General features: G+C 40.0%; 1 protein-coding gene across 2 annotated transcripts in view; it reads right to left on the bottom strand.

The window, feature by feature from the left end:
- Positions 1–1,911: 1,911 nt before the first annotated feature.
- The window catches only part of NETO2 (neuropilin and tolloid like 2), a 56,064-nt gene continuing 39,819 nt past the window's right edge, over positions 1,912–18,156 (bottom strand). For both annotated transcript variants that reach the window (XM_084756014.1, XM_084756015.1), the window contains exons 7-9: positions 15,361–15,589; positions 7,503–7,616; positions 1,912–6,472 (exon numbers count right to left, since the gene is read on the bottom strand). In XM_084756014.1, the coding sequence (XP_084612140.1) occupies positions 5,892–6,472; positions 7,503–7,616; positions 15,361–15,589 (924 nt within the window). In that variant the 3' untranslated portion in view covers positions 1,912–5,891. The remainder of the gene's footprint in view (positions 6,473–7,502; positions 7,617–15,360; positions 15,590–18,156) is intronic.

The following is an 18,156-nucleotide window of genomic DNA, read 5'->3' as shown; positions in this document are numbered from 1 at the left end:
ACTTTAAGAAGTGATCCAGTGACTGGCGAGATAGCTCAGCAGTTAAGAGCACTAGTTACTCTTCCAAAGGACCCAGGCTTGATTCCCAGCACCCCACATGAAAGCTCAGAATTGACTCTAGTCCTGAGGTCTCCACCGCAATGGGTCATAATTCTAGATATCCTGCACATCAGATATTTATATTATGACCCATAAGAGTAGTAAAATTGCAGTTATTTAGTAGCAATGAAATAACTTTATGGTTGGGGTCACCACAACATGAGGAACTGTATCAAAAAGGGTTGCAGCATTAGGAAGGTTGAAAGCCACTGCCCTAGGGGATCCAACGCCACCTTCCGGGCTCTACAGGCACTGCACACATGTGGTATGTGGACATACAAAGCAGAACACAAGTACATATAAAATAAAAATAAAGCTGAATATTTTTTAAAAGATTTATTTATTATGGATCCAGATCTTGTTATAGATGGTTGTGAGCCACCATGTGGTTGCTGGGAATTGACTCTCATGACCTTTGGAAGAGCAGTCAGTGCTCTTAACCTCTGAGCCACCTCTCCAGCCTCTGAATATTTTTTTAAAGATTCACTTTTTATTTACGTCTATATGTGAAGGCTTACCACACGCGTCTCAGAAGCCAGGAGAGGGCATTCGCTCTCCTGGAGCAGGAGTTACAGGTGGCTGGGAGCTCTGAGTAAGGAGCCTTTGAAGGCCAGCAAGAGCTCTTGCCTGCACTGCTGAACCATTTCTCCAGATTCAGAGAATCTTTAAACCTTTTAAATTTTTACTTTTTTTTTGAGATTTTAATTCTATCATTCCCCCTTTCCACCCTCCAACTCCTCCCATGTATCCTGTCTTGCTCTCACTCAAATTCACCATCCTCTTTTCCTTGTGTGTTTGTGTACGTGTGTGAGTGTATGCTGTCTGTCTCCACGGATTATTCTACCTACCTTACCTACCGACCTACCTCCCTAAATACATAAATAGAATCTGCTGCACCTGGATGATGCTACTCGTATGTTTGCTTTCAGTGCTGACTGTGTAGTATTGGATAACCAACCCATTGCTGTGCTCGTCCCTGAAGGCGGCGGCTACTTCTCCACCTTTCAGCATTCCTTAGTTGCATGTGATTTTTTTTTTTTTTGTCTAGGGTTGAGGTCTCTTGAGACATGCTCAAGCATGTCTACTGATGTCATCCTTATCAGGTCATGTTTAGGTAGCCATGTTGTTGAGACCTCATGGATATAACTTTTCTGACATTTCAAAGAGACGCAGTGGCACAGCGAACTCCCTGTTCAAAGTGGCTCTTCTAGTCTTTCTCTCTTCCACACAGATCCCTAAGCCTTAGGTGCGGGAGTTGTGTTGCAGAGGTCTCTGCTGTGCCTGACCTCCACAACTCCAATGCCCGATCACTTGTGGTCTTCTGTAATGGTCTCCTTCCATTATAACGAGAAGTTTCCTTGATGAGGGTGAGGACTACACTTGTCTGTGGGTATAAGGACAAATGTTTAGAATGTCGCTGGGGCTTGTGCTGGTTTAGTCAAGGTCCATGACATCACTGGCCCTGGGTAGTTGGCTAGGTTTCTGGAACCAGGCATGGTCCCCTCTTGCTGAGTGGGCCTTAAGTCCAACCCCGTAACTTTTTTTTTTGTAAAGTTCATCTTCTCTTAATTTGAAAGTAAAAAAAAAATGGTTCTTAAGTATAATAATAATAATAATAATAATAATAATAATAACAATAATAATAATAATCTAAAGTTGCTTTAACAAATAAATCTCAACTGTGACTATTTTATCTAGAAAGTAGCAAACAGGGAAACGCCAACTCTGTCCTAGGAAGGGCATGTAAATGCTGATGCCCAAAGTGGCTGGGAATGCTCTGCTCTTATACACTTCAGAAACTGAGGCAAGGAAGAAAATCAAAACAGGAGTTTTTATTTGCATTTCAAGGGTTAAATACTTTAAAGTGCCAAATCTGGATTAAGCACATGAAAATTCTTACATGATCTGAAAGTTCATCTCTAATAAAAATCTACTGCTTTAAAAAAAAACAAATAAATTTAGGTAGTACTTACTATACGTGCACCCTCATCATTAGCTTGGTGGCTTTTTGAGCCAGTAAACCAATTGCAGAAATATAAACAAAAGTATGTTAAAGAGCTTAGTAAAGAAGAACATGTTACTGGGAGAGGTCTATGGCAGGCAACTGATGGCGTAGGACGCTAAAGTGAGATCCCAGGTCAGCTTGTTTCCTTACAGTGGCCTAAATCCAAATCATTCTCAAAACTCAAGATATAGTAGCCCAATATTTAATTTCTATAATGTACATTGTTTCTTTTAACTTAAACAACATTACAGAAGTGAAAGCAGCCTTGCTTCCTTTCGGCCGTCACCCCATGTGCTGTGGACCAGCACTGCTTACTAAGAATTCAGTCATTACATATTTTGCAGATGCCAAGGAAGCCTGGTTAAAAAAAAACAAAAAACAGTAAGATGACAGTGCTATATAAATTAAAAAGGGAGGACACGTAGGCTGGTGTTTAGAACTGTGTGACTTTTAAAAGCTAAGCAGGGCAAGGACAAGAAGCCAAGGCAGAACCCTGGCTGGGAGTCTGGAGACTCAGGGAGCCCCTTCACCTTCAGGGCTTAGTCCTCTTGCTAACAAAACCAGACGAGATCATCTCTTTTGGGTCTTTAAGAAGAGCAGTAGCTGAAGATCCTTCTGTCCACAATCACTACGATTCAGGCGCATTTCGTTTAGTATGTGTAATACAGAACCGTGGACATACAGCAGACACCACCGTGCAACAAAGTGTAGTCCCTGGCTGCTAATTACTGCTGGAGCCACAGCCAGGCTTTTCTCCCATCTTCTCTCAGCAGCTGACACGAAACGGGCCTCATTAGGTAGTGTTGGAGGTTCCTTAACGCTTAGCAATTATACAAACCACAACTGGGGTAGTGACAAAGGCTCTCCTAAGTCAAAGCTCAAGGGGCCTGATAGATTTGTGATGTGAAATGTGAATATGCTTTGGTTTTTTTTTTTTTTTTTACATTGAATATTCCTCCTCTGCAAAAGGAGCAACACTTAATCCCTCTGTCTTTGAGATGGTGGGATGCGTAGGCTGTGGTCTGTTGTGCAGTTACTACGCCGTTGGAACGTGGCCTGGCCTAAGTCACCTAATAAAATGCGTACCTACTAGTAACCGAAAAACACAGTGCTCTAATCTTTCTCTGGATAGTTAGTTCAGTGACGGCCATGTTGAAATTCCACCGGGGAGCTGACAGCCTGTGTTGGGCTCGGGATGGAAGCCAGCAACGCGTGGTGTCATATCGCTGGTGCTGCTCAGCCTTTCTTGTGCTGCAGATTTTCACCACCCCCTGCTTCACATTTTTTCGCCAGAAGGCATGTTTAACTCTGTAGGGTGTAATAGCTCACCTAAGATGGCTACACTTCATGTCTGCCATTACTAAACTTATGGTTTTCACTTTAGCCTCTGAATATAAGTGTTTTCTACTGTGATAAGGAACAACTTTCCGATCTGCTGTTAGACTTAAGGAAAAAATGATCACCCAAGCCCCTCTTGCTGAGCTGCAAGACGTCATGCAGATCTGCACGTGTGTAACGTCCAGGGTTTTCTACAAAACCTGTTTTGTAAGCCTCTTCAAGTTCCTTTAAAATAGGGTATAGTGTTAAAAATAAAAATACAGCTGCAAGTGACAATGGTGTGTGAAAGCCTACTATAAGCTCAATAATCTAATTTATACAGAAAGTATGTTAATTTTTCTTTCTCACGGTATCACAGCTATCAATTTAAGTGTTTGCTATGCTTTTGGAATGTGGCCTGGCCTAAGCCACCTAATAAAATGCTTATTTAATAGTTTCTGAAAGAACATAGTTTTCTAATCTTCCTCTGGATAGTTCAGTGACTACTATGTTTTGAAATTCCTTTTCCTTTTCCAAGTTCTATTTTACAAAGCAAGAGTGTCTACTGATTTAAAAAAATTAAATAATGCTTATGCCAACTGTAAGTTTTCCCATATTTTGGATATAATTTTTTAAAAATAAAAATGCCATACAGAGAACACACTTTGGGCAGAAAATACATCACACTAAAAGTCACAGTTTTTAGCAATCTGAGAGATCAGATTTATATAGTACTTAAAAGAATTAATAAGCTGGTGTGGTGGTGCATGCCTTAAATCCTGGAGGCAGAGGCAGGTGGATCCTTGTGAGTTCAAGGCCAGGCTGGTCTACAAAGTGAGTCCAGGACAGCCAGGGGTACACACAGAGAAACCCTGTCTTGAAAAACCAAAAAAAGAAAGAAAGAAAGAAAAAAGAATTAATAAAATCTACTGAAACCTGAACTTTTCATTGAGAATTTAGTTCAATACAGAAAATATATTATCTATATTGGTTATCATTAAATATATGGATTTTTTCCCCCAGCCACATCTTATTCAAAGAGTTCCTGCTATAAATACCTAACCAAAGGATCATGTAATAATGTATACTTTAATGTAAGATTTCTGTTGCAATTTAGAACAATAAATACTACACAGTGAAAAACTTACCACCAACTAAACACAGCAGCCAAAGAAAGAAAAACTTATGTATACATCACCATGGCCAAGGTCCTTAAAATCAATTACAGCACAGTTCTGTCACAGTGTACTTCTACCCAAAGTCACTACTGTGAAACTGAAAGAAATCTGTCCTGTGTGTCTTAAGTCTTGATCTAATAAAGTTTATACAGTATCAAATAATATCAAAAGTCTAAAAAAATCACAATGAGTTTGGATATCATGTTTATAAATTATTGTTTTATATACTTTACAAAACATAAGGTCAAAAGTGCAGTTTAAAAAAAAGTTGAAGTTGCTATTTTTGATGATGGTGGCTAGAAAAATGCACTGTTCCAAGCAGAAGCTATGTAAAAGCTCACACCGTTCTTCAGAGTTCTTTAAGCTTCCACCAGCCATGGCTACCATGTGCCAAAGACAAACCAATACCAAGAGAACAAAGAGTTTTTTTTTTGTTTGTTTGTTTGAAAGATGACAGGGACCAAGATCTGAGGAGAAGCCCTGCATGGAGCCATAATTAAAGGCCTGAGCACGGGTGACTCCTAGGACCCTGACTGCGGGGTGAACGTCTCTCACTGAATGACACCCAACCAGGGACACGTCAGAGGTTGCTGCAAGTTTTTAATCTTCCTCAAATTCCACTCATGTGTAATTGGTTATAATATACGCCAGGATTATTACCTTCCTGGTGCAACCAAGATGGAACGTGCCTTAAAGTGGATAAATCATGTCACCTGCCACCTGCCACAGAAAACAGGACAAATGATGCAGTTGTTAAGACAACACTGTAGCAATGAGTCAAGAAGAAAGGCAATGACTGCGTTGCACACTGGTACTCTGCACAGTACTGCCATATACACAGTTAAGAGCAAACATGTGCCCATGCTGAATTAAGTGACACATCATCCCCTTATGCAGGAAACTGAAATGGTAGACTATGGCTAAATAAAACCTATCAGGAAAAAAGAAAAAAAAAAAAAAAAAAGAAAAAGAAAAAGAAAAAAGAATATAAACAAAAATCTGACTTTTAAATTTACTGTGAGATCAACTTGATGGAGCTGTGAGAACAGGAACAATGCCCTGATGTTAACAGTCCTTGAGCTGGTGGTGGTTTGTAGATAAAATAGCGAGCAACACATGATGGCTTTCCCCACTGACTATACCAAGTTCCTTGGTTGCCTGAGACAATAGAACCATCAGCCGTATGATAAAGTATGAAGGGCTTTCTAGTTCCGCAGAGCAGGTGCGGTGCTGGGACAGAACGGGTGTTGGCGACACACACACACTTAGTAATTAACACCGTTAGCTGGCAATTAAAAGTCGATGGATATGGAAGCTTGCGCAGAGTCTTCTCGCCCTCGGACGTAGATTTCACAGGGGATCTCCTCCATCACTCTGTCCTCCAGCGCCTGCTCGGGGCACTCATGCGCTTGTTTGAAAGTGTAGCTGCTCTTTTTGAAGGTGCTGTTAAACGTTTTCATGGGCTGTGGCTGTGCAAAGTCATTTCGGAAGGGAAGTTCCATGGAACTGAGGTTGGTCCTGCTTTGTTTGACGCTGGACGCTTGAGATCCACAGTGGTGGTCGTGAATGCAGCGGGAGGCCGTGGAGGAGCGTCGCATCTTCTGGTAGTTGTCAAGTTCCTCTGACAGATCTGCCAGGTCTGCAGAAATCTCTTTCTCTCTTAGGGAAAATAGTTCATAATGAGGAGGGTCGAAGACTTCTTGGAACCCAGTTTTATTAAATGTGGTTTTGCAAGCCATAACCTTTTTCCGGGGCTGTTTTACTTGTACTAAAATAGAAATAATGAGAAGAACCAAGACAATCCCTGATGTAATGCCAATAATTGTTCCGTGAGTTTTAGTGATCTGTTCAAATAGTCCAGCTTTTTTCTTTTCTGTAAGAAAGAAATGAGGTTTTCACAACTCATTAATAGGAGTTCCAGCATAGATCAACTAGGCATTTTTAGGTAAAACATAAACTTTGTGTCAAATATATCAGAGATAATGCAACTGAAAAATTGTTCTTTAAACAAATAGAAATAGTTGACTTGGAAATCATGGTAGTAGTAACAAACTGCATGTGATATAGCTAGCTGAGGCACAGAAAAACTAAAGTACTTGGTTCCTTTACTCAAAAGGTTCACAAGTGTCTATAATTTGCAAAGTACATTAATATAGAAGGTGTCAAAAACAGACACTGTTGATCTATCAAGCTTAGCTTTCTGCTATAGGGCAGATTCAACAAACTGCTGTGTTGACTCTCATCTGTGGGATCAGACTAAGAATCCAGGTACACCACCATGGTCTACTGTTTTGGAATGATAAATGCTTGTATGTCAGTTAATGTGGCCCTCAGATTACATCAGCTTCCCACGATAAGGCACTTACTTATTCAACTCTTAGGAAGACCAGAGACAGCTAAATTTTATTTCTCCAACTCATGTGACAACCGAGGTAGAGGTATCTAACGCTTACTATCATTGTATTTACCTTTCAAAGTCTATGTCAGAAGTAGAAGTAACTTGATGTAGAGAAAAAAGAAAGAAAAAGCATTCTATAACGCATTGCTTTTATGTCACTGCAGTCACCTATAGCTGGTCTTATTAGTCCTTCCATTTGCAAGGCTGTCCTCTAAACTATCTGCTAACGCCATAAAATATATTTACACTACAAGGTTCAGCAATAACATAAAACAGGGCATATTCAGAGACACACTCCTGAATAACTTGAAAACATACACTACAAACAAACAAACAACAAATGCTTTTGCTGAATATTTCTTTATAACACCCCAGAAGTCAATACTCCTTTAAGAATGTCACTATGTGTCTAGCTCTGTTAAAGGAACTATGCTAAGCACCCCTGTAGAAAAGGAAGTTGTGTGCCATCTCCTCGCGGGAAGGCTGGCCTTTGCCTCAGACTCACCTTTGCAGTGATTCTCATCCCAAGGGTACGCGCAGTTCTGAACACCATTACAGACTAAAGAGTTGTTGATGCACATGTTGCTATGGCAAAAAAAAGTGCTGCTTGTACAGGGAGCTGTAGGGAAAAAGAAAACTAATGTTGCCAAGAGCAATGGTGTTCATTTATTTTGTACTTAAGAATTTCACTTTAGCTAGGTGTGGTGGTAAACATCTTTAATCCTGGCACTTGGGAGGCCCAGCTTGGTCTACAGAGCAAGTTCCAGAACAGCCAGGGATATGTAGAGAGACCCTGTCTCTAAATAAATAAATAAATAAATAAATAAATAAATAAATAACTTGACTTTGTAAGAGTAATTTCTTACTTTAAAAACCTTTCCCCTGTCTCAAAAAACCAACTAACCAACCAAAAAGACAAAAAACCAAACCCTTTCCATGAACATACTGCATACAACCAGTTAGACAAAGGTCAACATTTTATAATGTTGGCTCATACAACTTACTGGATGCTGGGCACCAAAAAGTTATTTTCAATGTAATGACAATATGAGTATAGTATGTGCCTCATACTTCCTACACAATTTCTATACACGTGAGTCAATTTTTTCAAAACCTTAACAGACAGTGTTATCAGGGTCAATTTTGAGCTGATGAGACTTAGCATTGCCTAGGAGATAGACCTCTCGGCGTGTTGTGAGGTGCTTTTAGAAGGTCTAACTGAGATGTCACTGGCTGGAGCCCATAGTGAATATTCTTAGCCAATTATATTTCATATTGAGTGAAAAGAAGGTGAGCATAGCCCTAGCATTAGTGCCCAGTCTCTGCTTCTCGACCATAGACATTTCCTTCTGTGATGACCGTCTCCTTCAACAATGAGGCAAAATAAACCTATATATGTCTCCTTAAGTTGCTTTTGTCAGGCACTGTCACAGCGATGAGAAAAGTAACTAATGCAGAGCACATGCAGACACTAGAACCTTCTATGTGTTTCAGGAGGGAAAATAAGCTGTAAGATGTTGTGAAGAACTGGTTCTTCTCAAAAAGCTGGACACAGAATTACCCCGTGATCGAGAAATGCTACTGCTAGCTATATATCCCAAGGATGCTGTAGGTGCTCAAAGTGTACTTGAATACTAGTGGAGGGCAGCATTAACCACATTAGTCAATAGGCAGAAGCTACCGCTATGTCCATCAATGGCTAAAAAAAATGACAAATATTAAGACAAGAAAAGAAATTGCTGCATACATGGCTGAGAACTGATAACATAATGCTAAACAAAATAAGGCAGCTATTTCAGTTCCCACAATTAGACAGATTGCATTGTATTGTATGACAGATACATACGATTTCATTTATATGAGGTACCTGAGCAAATGCAGAGATCAGAATTAGAACTGTGCTTATCAGGTACTGGGGGAAGAGAACAGTGGCATTTTATTTACTTTGTAAAATTTGCTAGTGCACATAATTTCATTTGTCATGGATATTATGAGATTATCAATGAAGATGAATGCACTTTAAATATAAAGAAACAACAATTGTCACAAACTATATTATACATGATAGAAATTATATTCTATTTCTACAGTCTATTTTATATAGTTCACAACTGGAGATCCAGAGGAGATAAGTCACTTTTAAAAGACAAGTTGAATGAAGCTGTAAGGATCATTATGGCTCCTGGGTATTCTGATTTACTTCAGAACATCACGTGACCATATTTTATGGCTCTTTCTAACTTCAAAGGTATTGTAAAAGTGTGTTTTGTTCCTTATCTATTGAACACTTTTTTTTTTAGTTTTTATTGTAGAGTCTTTAGTTTTTTAAATTACATTTTAATTCATGGACGTGGTATTTGTGTCACAGCACAGGCGTGACATCACAGAACAACTTGCAGGAGCTGGTTCTCTTATTTCTATGTGGATCCTGGGCATCAAATTCAGGCCATCAGATTTGATAGTAGGCACCTGCTGAGTCGTCTTGCCAGCCCATTACTACAGATGTTCTTACAGCTGTTCTGTATAATATTTAAAGTAACCAGACTGCTTCGTATAAAAACGTGAGTTGCATATTTTTAAATTAGTATATATCAATTATATAAATAATGTTTGTGATCCTTTCATATGTGCATATAATATACTTTGATATCACTCACACACACACACACACACACACACACACACACACACACACACACTTTCCCTGAGACAGGCTTTTTTTGTGTAGCCCTGGTGGCCTGGAACTCTCTTTGCAGACCAGGCTGGCCTCAAACTCGGATATCTGTCTTCATCTGCCTCTCAAGTGCCATCACTGCCTTTGAACATATTTACTGAGTTATTTATAATTGCAAATCTGCTAAGCTTTATGGCTTCTCACTGCATAAGCACAGCTATTTAAGACTTGGGTTCTGTCCTTAGCACTGAATAAACTGGGTGTGGCGCAAGCCTCTAGGATCAGGAGTTCAAGGTCATTTTCGGCTACAGGCCAGGCTGGAATACATAAGACTTTGCCAAAAAGGAAAACAAAACAAAACACCACTGTAAGGGGATCCTCTGGCCAGCAAAAGCACTTTCTTAGAAGAACCAGCCTGCCACTGATATTAATGAAACGACAGACTATTATTCTCATTGGAAATGAAAAAATGATCTGAGCCAGGCTGACCTCTTGCTTCTCAGTAGCAAATGCTTACAAATCTGAAGGAGCAGGGGAAGAAATCAAGCTTCAGCAGCTGTCTGAGTCAGGCTGTGGCTTGCTCTCCACTGTCTGTAAGGGCTTCCCGTTGGACCGTCCCATGAAATCAGGGACGCCGTTATGGACTCTCACTCTCTGGAACCATAGAGCAAATGAACTCTTTTTTTCTACAAATTGTCTTGGTTTTGATGTTTTATCACAACAGCAGAAAAATAACTAGTATAATGAATAGAATTTATTTTTACCATAATAAATATGCACTAAAATAAATTATAAGTAAACTTCATAAGGGTAACAAAACACTTAGAAACTGAAAATGATAAGATATTATTAAAATAGATACTAAAATGACAGTCTATATTTATGAAAGACAGTCTATGTTTGTTGATTAGAAAATGTATTTAGGTATTACTTGAATTGATCCACAACTTTTGAGTGACCCTATCAGAATTCTAACAGTTTTTTGCTAAAATTTAAAAAAGAAAATCTATTCTAAACTTCATGAAACTTGAAGGAAGTTAGAATACTTAGTTACCTTGAAAAAGAAAGAGTTGGAAGACCTACACTTTCCGATTTTATAACTTACTATACAACACCACAAACCAAAACAGCTGAAAGTGCCTAAAAGCAGACCAGAACAGAATGCCAGAAGCACGTGCTCTCATAAAAGCCAACTGACTGGGTAAGAGTGCTGGCAGGCTCTTTCAGCAAAAAGCTCTGGTAAAACTGGCTGTCTACTTGAAAATGAATAAACTGGATCTTTACCTTGTATAAATACAAGAATTATTTTCAAATGTATCAAAGACCTCAACATAAGAACTAATAATAACTCAGTAGAAATGTATGAAAAAAACTTGATGACATTGATTTTTTGTTAATGATTTTCCTAGGTATGACAATGAGAGCACAGGTATCAAAAGAAAAAAACAGACAAACTGCTTCATTTAAATTAAAAACTAATTTATATTGCTGGGTGTGGTGGTGCCTGCCTCAATCTGAGCATTAGATAAAGAGAAAGCGCTCATGGCAGCATTCTCAAGGCAGAAGAAGGGCAGTTCTCAGAGCTCTTGAGTTAGAGGTCAGCCTGGTTTATGTGGTGAGTTTCAGGCAAACCAGGGCTGAACAGTGAGGTCTTCTCAAAACGACGAAAACAAACCCTACAACCATGTCAAAATCCTGAGAGAACACACAAAATGTGAAAAGCATTCATCTGATAAAGGGATGATACATATAATTTCTACAATTTGGTAACACCCAATTAAAAATGCGTGATAAGGCTTGAACAGGCATCTTTTCTGAGAAAGCCTATACTAAAGCGCCCAGGAAAAAATGTCCACGAATCAAACCTCCAATGTGATTCCACTCTGTAGACAGTGAGAGGTTATTATTAAAAAATAAAAATTAAAAAACTACTTAAGTGTTGCTAGGCTGTGGAGAAACTGGAACTCACTGGTGGTGGAACAGAATGGTATAGCTACTGTGGAAAAGTGTGCTGGTGCCTCAGAAATTTGAACATGTATTTACCATAGGAGCCAGCAAAAATTGACAGCAGGAACTGTGGTACCCGAACCCTACTAACTGCAGCATCATTATTCACAGTAGCCAACAAGTACAAACAACAAATGTTGTTCCTTCTTAGGTTGTTTCTGCCTGGCATTCGTCATAAGGAGGCAACAAGGAGGTAAACCACATTATTATGGACTATTATTAGGTCTTAAAAAGAACAAAATTCTGATATATGGTAAATCTTTAAAATATTAAACGAAGTAAAGTAGACCAGAAATATAAGGGCAAGCATTGCACGATTACACTTATGTGAGTTAACTGTTATTAACAGAAACAGCAAGGGCGCTTACCAGGATTAGGAGATATCTCTGGAGATGGACAATGGTGTGCTAGTTTGAATAAGAATAACTCCCTTAGGCTCGCATATTTCAATATCTTGTTATCGGGGAGTGGCACTATTTGAGAAGGATTAGGAGGTGTGGCCGTGTTGAAGGATGCGTCTCTGGATAGGGCCAGGCCTGGTCTCCCAGCCTGTGGACCAGGATGTAGCTCTCTCTCAGCTACGGCTCCAGCACCACGTGTGCTGTCATGCCCCCCACCATGATTGTAATGAACTCACTCTCTGAAATTGTAAGCAAGCCTTCAATTAAATACCTTCTTTTATTAAGATTTGCCTTGGTCATGATGTCTCTTTACAGGAGTAGGACAGTGACTGACAATGGTAATAATTGTATAATAAGATGAATGTTAAGCACTATTAATTTATACAACCATGTAAAACAGCTGATGATAAGTTTGATGTATGTTTTATTATTATATGTTAAAAATAACTATACACAAATGAAATACTTTGCTAGGACATTGCTCACAGGCAAGCAGTTTTGAAATTATGTGTATACTGGGGTTGAAGAAATCAATATATTTTTGAAAACTTGATAGGTTTTTCATAGTAAGAAAAGGAAGTGAGTTCCTAGAAATGTGGTTAGTTCTAGGGCTGGGAAATTACAGTGGGCCTGTTTCACCAAGTAATGTCCTTAAGTGCTGGACACTGAAGGAGCCAGGCAAACTCAGACACTCGCGGTGTAACGCTGGGACTTTATACAACAAAAATCCTACAATTTTAGAATAATAATAGTAGTATTTTACTATATAATAATAGAATAAACATAAACTCACTGATGCATATACAATCGCTGTGTATCAATTTCTTCTGGGATAAAACCTCTATCCTGCAGGGAAGCTCTTAAAGCTCGGAAAGTAAACAACTCAAAGACTTGAGGAAGTCCTTGAAACTGAACAGACACTAGGTCCCTCCCTCCCCAAGGTTATGTAAACAGTAAGGACTGCTTGAGAGGCTCTCAGGCCACCTGAGTTGCTTAAAAGTGACACTTTCCAACCAGCTGAACTGCTTCCAAGTTGTGCAGTGTGCCCCAGGTTCCCAGCTTCCGTGAGCTGTTCCCCATGGTGGAGCTGCCCCCCATGGTGGAGCTGTCCCCCGTGGTGGAGCTGTCCCCCCCGTGGTGGAGCTGTCCCCCCCCCCGTGGTGGAGCTGTCCCCCCCCCCCGTGGTGGAGCTGTCCCCCCCCCCGTGGTGGAGCTGTCCCCCCCCCCCCCGTGGTGGAGCTGTCCCCCCCGTGGTGGAGCTGTCCCCCCCGTGGTGGAGCTGTCCCCCCCGTGGTGGAGCTGTCCCCCCCCCGTGGTGGAGCTGTCCCCCCCCCCCGTGGTGGAGCTGTCCCCCCCCCCCGTGGTGGAGCTGTCCCCCCCCGTGGTGGAGCTGTCCCCCCCCCCGTGGTGGAGCTGTCCCCCCCCCCCCCGTGGTGGAGCTGTCCCTCGTGGTAGAGCTGTCCCCCGTGGTGGAGCTGTCCCCGTGGTGGAGCTGTCCCCCCCACCATGGTGGAGCTATCCTCCCCCATGGTGGAGCTGTCCCCCCCCCCCCGTGGTGGAGCTGTCCCCCCCCCCCCCGTGGTGGAGCTGTCCCCCCCCCCCCGTGGTGGAGCTGTCCCCCACCCCCGTGGTGGAGCTGTCCCCCCCCCCCCCATGGTGGAGCTGTCCCCCGTGGTGCAGTGGCCCTGCTGATCCAGCTGTCTTTGATTCACTCCTGCTCTTGTAACCACAGTAAACTCACCGCGTCACAAAGCCGGGCTTCGGTAGTGTTCTGACTTTGGTCTATCACTGATTTTTGTTTGGAATGAATAGACATTGGTCCATGTCTTCCTAGGAATAGTGCACACAATAACTGAATATATAATTGAGGGAAAGCCTACACCAGTTTCCACTCACAGCAAAATTCTAATTAGACTATGCACAAGGAATGATGAAAATTCAAAGTTATCATTAGGTAAACACTGAACAAATAACTACTGCAAGTTACAGACAGTTTCAATGGATGCTAAAATTAGTTGTGGAAAGATATTTTCTCAGTTTCCAAAAGACCAGTAATGAAAAAAAAAAAAAGTAATTCTGTAATTGGGGAAAACTGGCATAACATTAGGAAAATGGTGGACTTACTGCAGTAGCCAATCAGCATTAATAAGACAAGCAGTCTTTCAGTCCACACTTCATCGACATGATGCACCGAGAAAGCACATTAGCATTCTAGATGAAATGCTTGCTCTTAGCGAATCGTTTGGAAACATCACATAAACTCAAATTGGAGGACAGTTTATTAAACACTAACTAGTACGTTCTATGCGTCCAGATCATGACACGTAAAGATTGAGGAGCTGTCAGGGAAGAGCAAGGGTACTTGGTAACTGAAAGCAACGTGGGAAACTAGAAAAACCAAAACACACACACACACACACACACACACACACACACACACACACACACACAAAACAAATACCCCGAAGTAAAATAGAAAAGCCACTAATGGCAAAATTAGTGATATGTGAAGGTCTACAGACCAGCTAATGGTATATCAATGCTAGTTTTCAGCCTTTTTTTTTTAAAGATTTATTTATTATTATGTATACATTGCTCTGCCCACATGCCAGAAGAGGGCACCAGATCACATTACAGATGGTTGTGAGCCACCATGTGGTTAGGAATTGAACTCAGGACCTCTTGAGGCACAGTCAGTGCTCTTAACCTCTGAGCCATCTCTCCAGCCCCATTAGCTTATTTTTAAATATGCTAAAAATAAGTCTGAATACAAGTGTAATTTTTTTTTACTATTTTTGTAAATCTCTGCAGATTCAAAACTATTTAAGAATAAAAGTCAACTAAACCAAAATATTCAACATGCTAAAAGCACTCACATGCACAGACCAAAAAAAAAAAAAGTTAGAAACAATTCATCTGGATAATTCACTGGTTTGTAATAAAATTAATGTTTATGCTTTTTAAGTAAACATGTTTTGCTATGTATTTAAAAGCATAAATTAGGATTTTATGTCATGTTACAGATCAGTATTTGTCTTTCTATCAAGCGCTCTGATCTGACCCCCAGATTCTGCCCTGACCATCTTCACTCTTGTAATAACTCACTGACTTAGCGTAGGGTTTGCTGTGAGCCGGTGGGGAAAAATCGTTCCTATTAGGTTAAAAAGTGCATTGTGACAGTTTATAAGATGATGTTATAAAATAAATTCTTTCTCTCTCAGGGAAGTAAGCATAGTGTGGATCAGTGGAAACTGTGTAAGAGAGTTGCGTTGTTTACTTACGTTCCACAAAGGAAGTGAAGAGCATCCTAAACCTGCTCAGCCGGCTGCCTTCGTCCGCCCACATCCGGATCACGCCCACGCCTGTCCTCAGCATTACATCGTTGGCCACGGTGCTGCAGAACTTGGCCTTCAGGTTCTCGATAGCACTGCTTCCATCATAGACCGCCACGAAGTTCCTCTTGCATTCGTTGGAGTGCTCCATTTGGTAATCCAAGAACCTCAAATAGATCTGCAACACCGAAACACAGAGTTTTAAAACCGATACTGGATGTTTCTATGTGAAGAGCCACAGTCACTATGTTACACTGCATTGTAACAGCTGATTCAGAAACAGCGTGATGGAAGGAGGATGGCTCAATGGTTAGAGATCTAAGAGTAACAGTCTCGTTTTCCGATTGTTTTAATCGTGGAACTGAACATTAAAAAGTTTAGAGCTTATAGCTTATTTACAAAGAGGTGTGTGTGTGTATGTATGTATGTATATATATATATATATATATATATATATATATATATATATGTATATATATACACACACACACACACACACACAATTTTTTTTGAGACAGGGTTTCTCTGTGTAGCCTTGACTGTCCTGGACTTGCTTTGTAGACCAGGCTGGCCTCGAACTCACAATGATCTGCCTGCCTCTGCCTCCCGAGTGCTGGATTAAAGGCGTGCGCCACCACCATCCAGCTGAGATGCTTATATAATAGAGTCTCATTATGATGATAATTCTATGGTATTAACAGATGAAGGAAATAGAAGAATAACAGCTCACAATTTTATTGGTCTAACAGTCAGTGTTATTAGTTGGTGCTTTCAGTCCTCTATACATTCTAATATACCTATGTTCAAGGCAGCATTTTATGTGGCCTAGGCTGACTTTGAACTCTGGTCAAAGCTGACCTTGGGGACTGGATCCTTCTTCTGTCACTCGGCTGCGTGCACAGGAGACAAGTACCTTGACAGCAAAGCTGTATCCCATCTTTTCTTGTTCTTAACTCATCATAGGCATATTTATTATAATTAAAGTATTGAACCATTAGGAAAATGTAGTAATTGGCAGAAGTGGAGGGAGAAATAGATAATTATATGGATAACTGTTAAATCTGGTTGGTTTGTCTTATCTCTTTTTTCTTTTTCATCTGTTTAGTTACTCAATCCCTCATGTATATCTAATATGAAAGCCTCTGACTATTATTGTTAAAAGTTACCCAAGACATAAAAAATAGGTAAAGAATATATATATATATATATATATGATATAAAAATGGCCCAAACCACAGTCCATTATGTGCATTTAAAATTTCAAAGGTTTAATAGCCACAATTTCTTCTTATAATCTTAAAATAATGGGTGAAAAGAAATAAATAAATCATCAGTTTTAAATTATATGCCATTCTGAGTAGTGTGTGACTATTCACACTGGCCCACTACATCATGCCTGGGAATGAGTCATCCCTCTCTGGCGTGCATGTCAGCAGTTTATATATTAATCACTTGTCACTCACTGAGTTCTCTTCTCAGTTACCAACTGTCATTGTATCCCAGCACTGCTCAGGCTCTTTATTATACAAAATAATGCTTGCTAACTGTGAGAGCAACGGTGCTGACACTTCATATATGCAAGGGGCAGCCACGTGGTACTTCCTCCAAGTGAAAAGTCAAGATACAATAAGAACTTTTAAGTTATGTAATATTTTATTAATTATTTGGGAATTTCACATCATGTGCCTGGATCATACTTACTTTCCAGTCCTCCCAGGTATAGGCCCCCCAAGCCAGTGACTTCTCTCTCCCCAAAGGAGGAGGAGAAGGGAAAAAAGGAGGAGGAAGAGGAAAGAAGAAAAAAAGGAGGATGGAGGAGGAGGAGCAAGGAGAAAGGAGAAGGAGGAGGAGGAAGGAGGAGGAAGAGGTGCTAGGTGGGATATCTATTTGAACACTGGTTTGTGTTCCTTTTGGATATCTGGTAACAAAGGAGCTAAATCACATGGCAGTGCTATTTCTAGTGTTCTGAGGCTGTTCTACAGTGTTTACCAGAGTGGTTACAACTGAGGTAAATTCCCATAAACAAGGTATAGGAGTTTCCCTTTCTTCAGCCTCCTCAGTATTTGCTACTGAATTTTAGCTAACAGCCATTCTAATTGGTCAAATTTTGATTTGTGTTTTTGTGATTAACAGTGACGCTTAGCTGTTTTTCAAATCTATTGGTTATTTGTATGCTTCTTTCTCTATTAAAAACTCAATGTATGGTATTCATCAATAATGACACAATTTAAAATTAAAACATATAGAGAAAAGAGCAAATACCTGGAATGTTGCTCTTTGAGATTCATGGACAATAAATCAATATTTCCAGGTATTTTCAGTGATTTCAGAATTATTATTAAACATATGCTCAACAACCTTTATACTATAATTCAAATATCTTGTAAAGAACTACACTTTACAGGAATATTCAAAGAAAAACATAATTTAAATTCTAGGCCTCTCAGTAATAGCCCCTCATAGAATCACACATGGACACTGCCCATTTAAGAACTTATTTTGTACTGAAATTGTATTACACCCTATGACAGCATTAAAAGGATTTATATAAAGTGTACTATATAAATAAAATCAGCAGTAAGCATTTTTCTTTTTTTATAACATGTTTTACTTATATACATGTGTACATTATAAGCTAGGATCTGCAAATAAGGGAGGTCATGAGGACTTTTATGAGACAGGGTAATAATGATTAAGATTGTATGTTCTAAGTCTATCCGTTTTCCTTCAAAATTTGTGATTTTA

Source organism: Acomys minous, assembly GCF_964271855.1.
Source record: "Acomys minous genome assembly, chromosome: 14".
NCBI lineage: Eukaryota > Metazoa > Chordata > Mammalia > Rodentia > Muridae > Acomys > Acomys minous.
This window is presented reverse-complemented; position numbering and strand designations above follow the sequence as displayed.